This window comes from Manis pentadactyla, chromosome 9, assembly GCF_030020395.1.
Source record: "Manis pentadactyla isolate mManPen7 chromosome 9, mManPen7.hap1, whole genome shotgun sequence".
Taxonomy (NCBI): Eukaryota; Metazoa; Chordata; class Mammalia; order Pholidota; family Manidae; genus Manis; species Manis pentadactyla.
Window position 1 is genome coordinate 124,185,123 of NC_080027.1, and position 7,457 is coordinate 124,192,579.

Here is a 7,457-nt window from a genome sequence, read left to right on the forward strand (position 1 = left end):
ACTGGCAGTTCCTTCATTGATACTCACTTGATTCCTGTAAAGGGGATGGTCTGGGGCTCAGGGGCGTGGAGTGCGACAGGCATAAAAAGGAGGCTCCAGACCTGGGGACCAGGCTCTGTCTAAGCAGCTAGGCACCAGACACGGGAGGGAGTGTTAGAGGCCAGGCCCGGCCCCCTTCCGCTGCAGCGAGGATGGGTCTGAGGGCAGCTCAGACAGGTCTCTGGCTGGCCAAGGCGGGTCGGGTTGTGGGTTCTCACACTGAGAGGCTCTGGCAGCCCTCAGAGCCACTGCACGGAAGGGCTGGGGTCCTGCCTGCTAGTGGCTGGTGGGGAGTGGGGGGCAGAGCCAGAAGCGGGACAGGGGTGGGAGGAGGGAGGGAGGAGGCTGGCGTTAACCCCTGGATTGCCCGGGGCTGGAGGAGCGGGCAGAAGGGCAGGTGCGCACACGGGGGTCTAACCCTGGATTCCCCTCAGGCTTTGCGGTCCTGGTGCTGCTCCAGAGCTGTAAGTAACCCCCTTCCCAAGGTGTGGGGAGGCAGGAGGGTGGTGTGGGGGTCCTGGCAGAGGACAGCCCTTTTCCAGTTTCTTCTGTGATTCAAGTGACTCAGAAATATTAATTTAACATTTGTTCAACCAAGATGATGAACCTAGGGATGTTTATTATATTATTCTCTTACTTTTCTGTGTATTTGAAATGTTTCAAAATAAAATACTTTCAAAGGCTCAGGTTCAGTGAAGACTTCGTTCTGCCAGTGGCCTTGCGGGGGGCACCGATAGGAGCCCCGCAGCAGCACACAGTGACCCCACCATCACCATGAAGTGACCAGAAGGCAGCCCAGGCTCCTTCTCAGCAGGAGGAATTAGCATGAGAGCCCAGGAAGGGCTTCCCGGCCCGCTGGGACAGTGCCCCAGCTGGGGGACAGGCTGAGGGTCCGGGCACTGCCATTCTGGGTGGGTAACAAGTTGGGGGCCCTCCCACAGAAAGGCAGAGAAGAGATTCTGCTGTGGGTCCTGGAAGTCTCTGCCCTGAAGGTCAGGGTCTTCTGACACTGGCTGTCCTGAGCTGGGTCCCTCCTCTCCTTCAAAGCCCCTGCTTCCAGGAAGCCTTCTTTTCTTGCACAGAATCCCATTTCACCTTTATTCACCAGTGCCTCCCCTCACCCTGCAAAATTCCCTCTTCTGAATCTGCGAGATATTTAACCCACTGCCTTTGATGTTTGCTAAGCATTTTCAGGATAGGCTTTGTTTTCCTCAGACAGCGAGCTCCCCAGAGGCAGAGGGAACTGAGCCAGCCCTGCATTTAGAATCTGACCTTTGCTCACCACTCCAACTGCCGCCCAACTCAGGGCTCAGCCCAAGGGTCCCCAGCTCCATCCTGGCCCAGGCCCCACTCCAGACCCCTCCTTAGGCTCTGCATACAAACTGGTCTGCTACTACACCAGCTGGTCCCAGTACCGGGAGGGCGACGGGAGCTGCCTCCCGGATGCCATCGACCCCTTCCTCTGCACCCACGTCATCTACAGCTTTGCCAACATAAGCAACGATGAGATCGACACCTGGGAGTGGAATGACGTGACGCTCTATGACACGCTGAACACACTCAAGGACAGGTTGGGCCACTGGCTGGCCAGGCCAGGAGGAGCGGAGGGGGTTAGATGGACTGGCCCCAGGACAGGGCACCCCCACTCAAGGGATGGGTGGTGGCCCCCAGGTTGGCCTCTGGGTGGAGACTGGGGGGCTTAAGAGGGAGGAGGTCATGAGGGCAGGTGTTGGGCAGTATTTGGGGTGAGGACAGAGGCAGACCCTGGGGGAAAGGAGGCCTCTACCCCCTGGGGGGCCTCTGCAGGGGTGCGGGAAACACTCATGGCTCTCTTTTGCCGTACCCCGGCTTCCCCACTGCGGGGAGCACAGCTGGGCAGCATCCCTCCGAGTAACTGCCACACGGTCTGTGGCCTTGAGGATACTGAGTCTCAGGGCCAGAAGGACCGCAGAGGCCCAAGTCAGCAGAGCTAGAAGCCTACGAGAGCCCCTAAACATGAGGCCATCCGATGCCGCAGCTCCACTCCACCCCGCCCTCCTGTGCCCCACAGGAACCCCAGCCTGAAGACCCTCCTGTCTGTTGGAGGATGGAACTTTGGTTCCCAAAGGTAGGACCCAGTCCCCAGAGGGTGGCGGAATAGCGAGGAGGCAGAGGTGTCCCCACCCACTGTGTGGGCGTCATGGGGCCCCAGACTGGTTAGGTACAGGGGCCCGCCTCCCCTTCTGCCAAGGAACCAGAGCCCAGAGACGGAGAGGGACTTGCCAAGAGTCACACAGCAAGTTGACAGTGGAACTTCAGATTCCCTGCCCGTGCTCTTTTCATTGCCTCTCAGACCTGAAAACAGCAGGGGGATACTGCCCTGAGGAAAGGATGGGAGGAATGGGAAATCTGGGTTGGGAGAGATGCTGGGAGGACTTCCTGGAGGGGGTGGAATCGGAGCAAGGCTTAAGAAGCGGGTCAGATGCGGCCCCAATAGCTGCCGCTTCTTGAGTGGTTACCGTGGGTCAGGCTGCCCAGCCACTATCACACGTGATCCTCACGACGGTGCCGTGAGATGTCGTGATCATCCCATTTTACAGATGAGAGAACCGAGCCTCCCGTTATAACCTGCCCCAAGGGACTTGGCTAGTGGTTGTTAGAGCCCCACTTGGGAACCAGGAACGTCCACTCCACAGCTCTTTCCAACACGCCCTTCGAGAGCCGGGGGTTCAGGCTCCTGGCCCCAAAGTGTCAGAAACACCCCCCAGAGGCCAAGGCACCCGGCATGTCAGGGCTGAGCCCTCTACTGGGGTGGTTTTGGTTCCAGATTTTCCGACATAGCCTCCAACACCCGGAGGCGCGGGACCTTCATCAAGTCAGTGCCGCCGTTCCTGCGGACCTATGGCTTCGACGGGCTGGACCTGGCCTGGCTCTACCCTGGGCGGAGAAACAAGCAGCATTTCACTGCTCTGGTCAAGGTGCTGGTGGGGGCGGAGGAAGCGGAAGGGCGGGGGGGCACCAGGGGCCGGGATGGGTAGCAGCCGTCTTGCGCTGATGTCCTCCTGAGGGCAGGCACAGAGGGGCTGGGACCTGGGCCGGAGCTGAGATGAATCGGCCTGTGCCCTGGGCTCTAACACGGCATGGAAGGCATCCTGTGACCGCGGTGCGGGTGGGGTGGGGTCCTAAGGGCAGAGGGTCAGTAAGCAGAGCCCGAGGGCCACTTCGTCATCCCCGCGGAGCCCCAGTCAGGGCGGGGTGACCAGGAAGGCCGGTGACGTGCTCAGAGCCCACACCCCTCCCCAGGCTCTGTCTCAGCGGCCAGGGCCTCTCTCACTCACCTGCCTCTCTCCTGACCAGGAAATGAAGGCTGAGTTTGCAAAGGAAGCCCAAGCGGGGGCAGAGCAGCTCCTGCTCAGTGCAGCAGTGTCTGCGGGGAAGGTTTTCATTGACAGTGGCTATGACATCGCCCAGATATCCAGGTAAGTCCCCTTCTCCCCCTGCCTGCACACTGCATGGACTCAGAAGACCGGACCTCTAGTCCCAGTTCCTCCAAAAGCTTGATGGGTGGCCTTGAGCAAGCCCCTTCCCCTCTCTGTGCCTCACTCTCCCCATCTGTCCAATGGGGCACCATAATCCCTGTCCTTTCCTTTTCCCTGTGGGTGTCATGCTGCCTGGTTGAGGTAGTTCCTATGAATATGTTTGCAGAAAAGGAAATACAAACAGCCACCACACCAGCCAGCCACTGCTAGGCATTTCCTCCATGCCAGGCTAAGCAGAGTGCTTGAAACTAGAGACACAACACAACAATAATAATGCTTTTCAGCCCTAGACTTCGGGAGAGTCCTCCAGGTGTTTTCACACACAGGCGACCCCCTTTCCTGTTTGCCAGTCCCCCTCTCATCCTGCCCCTTTGTGTGTGTGAAAATGAGCAGTCCACAGCTAAGCATCCTTCTTAGGAGGTGTAGATTCGATACTTAAATTGACCATTTGGAGAGGGGAATGAAGTGGCTTCCAACCATTTGCCCCAGACATTGAAGCTCATATTCACGCAACCCACTGCAGCCCTGTCACCCGTGTGTGTGTGGACACCTTCCTCCCCACCCCGACGGATCGGAGGCTCAGGCCCTCCCTTGGTCCTGCTCTTTCCCATAAGGCCATGTGTTGATGGCACTTTTAATCTGCCTTCACCAAGATGAACCAAATGAGAGTGGAGGGCGGCTCCCAAATATGTTCTGGGGGCAAAACAGAACACCACTGTTGCCTCAAGTGCCCTGTGGTGCCCTGAGCCCACTCCCTGGTGTGGCACAGGGGAGATGGCCGGCAGCCAGGGCAGCGGACCACCGGCTCTCCCGGGGTTTGGGTTATTGGCCTGTCTTGGGGACGCCTGCCTGCCCTGCTTACATTCTGCTGGGATGATGGACGTGATGTCCTGCCCCACCCTATGACCTCTGTTCCGCAGACACCTGGACTTCATCAGCCTTTTGACCTATGACTTTCACGGAGCCTGGAGCCAGACCACAGGGCATCACAGCCCCCTGTTCCGAGGCCGGGATCAAGGAAGTTCTGACAGATTCAGCAATACTGTGAGTGCCCAGAGGAGGGAGGGCAGCTAGGAGAGCGCCACAAAGACCTACCACTTCCAGCGTTGGCACACCAAACCCTCGCCTCCTCAGGAACCCCGCAAGGGTTCCTGTGGGAACCGCTTCACCCGAGGCTCGGAGTCTGTGCATTCTCCAGGGCTCTGGGAACAGAGGTGGCTCGAGTCCAGTCTAGACCTGCGTTTCACTCACTGTGTGACCTGAGCCAGTCACCTGATCTGGGCAAGCCTCCAACAGCAGTAACCCCTTCCTGTAACTAAGAGGACTTTTCTGAGAATGCGACTGTAAAGTGGATTTTTAACTGGCATTTCCAGTTCCTAGAGGAAGGAATTCCAGGCGCGTCTTGGAGGTCCAGGCAGGCAGGCTCATCAGGCAGCCTCTCCCACCCTGCCCTGCCCGCCACTAACTGCTCTTCCTGCGTCCCCCGCCCCCGCAGGACTACGCCGTGAGCTATGTGTTGAGGCTTGGCGCCCCAGCCCATAAGCTGGTGATGGGCATCCCCACTTTTGGGAGAAGCTTCACTCTGGCCTCTTCTAATACGGGCATGGGGGCCCCGACCTCTGGGCCAGGAATAGCAGGCCGGTTCACCAAGGAGGAAGGGATCCTTGCCTACTATGAGGTACGTGTGCTGGGGAGAAGGGGAGATGCCCCTCTCCACCACCAGCCCCGGGGAGGGAGCCTCCAGCCCACCCCAGCCCCTTTGCTCCTTTGGGAATACAAACAGTACTCCAGTGGGCCTGGCGCCTCGAGGAAGAGGAAGGGCCTTTTGCTTCTAAGTCCCCTGTAGGTGCACCTAGTGTGCACACAAAGCTCCCAGATGCCCCTCTGGCCTCTGAGAGGAGGCCTTCCTTCTAGGCCAGGAAAGAGCAAGCGTCAGGACGCAGGCATTTCTGTCTCAGCCCGGCCTCTGCTGCTCTGTGCAGGGCGGGCCGGGCCCCAGCCAGCCAGCGCTTTCCCACATCCCTGTTTAAAATGCAGCCAGCAAGCCAGTCCCCGTGATGCCCTCAGGCCATAGCTGCCACCAGCCCTGGGATATTTGCATCTGTTTTACATAGATTTGCATGAAGCCTGCAGAATGAAGCAAAGACTGAAAGAGATTTGGGAGTGGAACCCCACCCCCACCCCACCCCCGCCCCTCTCCCTCCTCCCTGTGACCTGCAAGGCCTCAGCACAGCCCCCACACCACCCCTGCCCTGTTCTCTGCTCAGATCTGTGACTTCCTCCGCGGAGCCACGGTCCATAGACTCCTTGACCAAGAGGTCCCCTATGCCACCAAGGGCAACCAGTGGGTGGGGTACGACGACAAGGAGAGCGTCAAAAGCAAGGTAGGTTCCCCAGGCAGTGCCCCAGGATGAAGAGGGAGAGGGAGCCCTGCCCTGAGGGCAGGCTGGGTTACAGGCATCCCAGGGCTCGGTACCTGCTGCCCCCTCCTCTGGTAGGAGCCCGTTCCCCCCCGCACACCTGGACCAGGGCACCCAGCCCTGCTCCTTCTGTGTCTCCCCTGCCAGGTGCAGTACCTGAGAAGCAGGCAGCTGGCCGGCGCCATGGTGTGGGCCCTGGACTTGGATGACTTCCGGGGTACCTTCTGCGGCCAGAATCCACGCTTCCCTCTCACTGGGGCCATCAAGGATGCACTCGCTGCGGCTTAGCCCTCTGTCCTGACACCGTGTGGCAGAGATGCCCCTCACTCCTTGGCTCCAGCTGGCCAGGAGCCTGATCGCCCACCCTACTGAGACCCCTGAGAGCCTCAGTCCCCTCACTGGGAGCCCGAGCTGGGGGCCTGTGCTCTGAGCTCAGCACTGGTGGCCAGGCGGGTAGGGTGGGCCTGGGGGCAGTTAGGGCCTGGGGACCAGCACAATGAAAAACAAGGTCTGCACATGCCTGTTGGTTCATGAAAATACTCAACAACCCCAGGCCCCGCACGTGGGGATTTCTTCAAACCTTTTAAGGCCCGGCCTCCTGGCCAAAGGCCACCCTTCTGCCAAGTACTCAAATATCTTACAGGAAACAGCAGCCACACTAATTGTGCCCTTTGCAAAGCCCAACTTGAAACCACCCTCCAGGAGCCTCGTCATGTCTCCCATCCCACTTCCCTTTCCAAAATCCCCAGCTGCTCAATAAAGCACCCGAGCTTAACAGTCGGTCCTAATCAGTCCACCTGCGTCGCCGCAGACACACCGGCTCTGTTCCCCCGGCTCTGCCGGAGTCCTCTAGCCATGGGATCCCTAAGCTTTGTGGAAGGTGAGGCCCCTTGGCCTCTACCGGGCCCCAAGGAGTCCCAAAAGGAGGCCCGCGGCCTCAGATGCATGTGCCCTGGGCTGAACTCAAGAGGGCCGATGGCCTCCCAGACGCTAGTCACAGCAGCCCAGACCGCTTGATGCGGTTCACTGGTGGAAGGAGCCTTTTCTGCTTCCCAGAGGTGAGCAGGCCCTGGGCAGGAGGTCCCTCAGTCCCACCCCTCCGTCTCTTCTGACCCCCAGTGGGTGTCGGGAGCCCTGACCCTGGGCGCTCAGCGCTAAGAGACATCAATGATCTTGGCGCCTTCCCAGGCAGGAGCGCTCGAGAGATGGTCTCCCAGGTTCCCGCTACCCGCCGGCTGGTGCCCTGTCCACTGTGGGCGGGCCTCTGTCAGACACCCGAGGGCGGCAGCTCGGCCCTCTGCCCTCTGGACATCCTCAGCCCTCTGCCCACACAGAGATCAGGGCTTCTCTGCTCAGGACGGCCTGGGCCATAGAGTGGGCGGTGGACAGGACAGGATGGGTGGGATGGGAAGGGCTCAGAAGGACAGGTGGCTGCCTTCCGGCCTCTCTGAGGTAGAGAGGCCCTCACAGCTCTCTGTGA

The 7,457-nt window shown here is 59.7% G+C and overlaps 1 protein-coding gene across 1 annotated transcript; it reads left to right on the forward strand.

The window, feature by feature from the left end:
- The first annotated feature begins 97 nt into the window (after window positions 1-97).
- On the forward strand, window positions 98-6,752 carry CHI3L1 (chitinase 3 like 1). Its single transcript, XM_036909602.2, has 10 exons — window positions 98-216; window positions 474-503; window positions 1,408-1,609; window positions 2,090-2,146; window positions 2,846-2,996; window positions 3,376-3,497; window positions 4,478-4,601; window positions 5,053-5,235; window positions 5,825-5,941; window positions 6,125-6,752. The coding sequence occupies exons 1-10, from the start codon at window positions 192-194 to the stop codon at window positions 6,263-6,265; spliced, it is 1,152 nt and encodes a 383-aa protein (XP_036765497.1). The 5' UTR covers window positions 98-191; the 3' UTR covers window positions 6,266-6,752.
- The last annotated feature ends 705 nt before the right edge of the window (window positions 6,753-7,457 follow it).

Bases quoted from the DNA above. Each gene is read 5' to 3' on its own strand.
- CHI3L1 (XM_036909602.2), top strand. From the start codon at position 192: ATGGGTCTGAGGGCAGCTCAGACAG. The intron at 2,997-3,375 runs GTGCTGGTGGGG...TCTCCTGACCAG, and splicing joins ATTTCACTGCTCTGGTCAAG to GAAATGAAGGCTGAGTTTGC. The intron at 3,498-4,477 runs GTAAGTCCCCTT...TCTGTTCCGCAG, and splicing joins GACATCGCCCAGATATCCAG to ACACCTGGACTTCATCAGCC.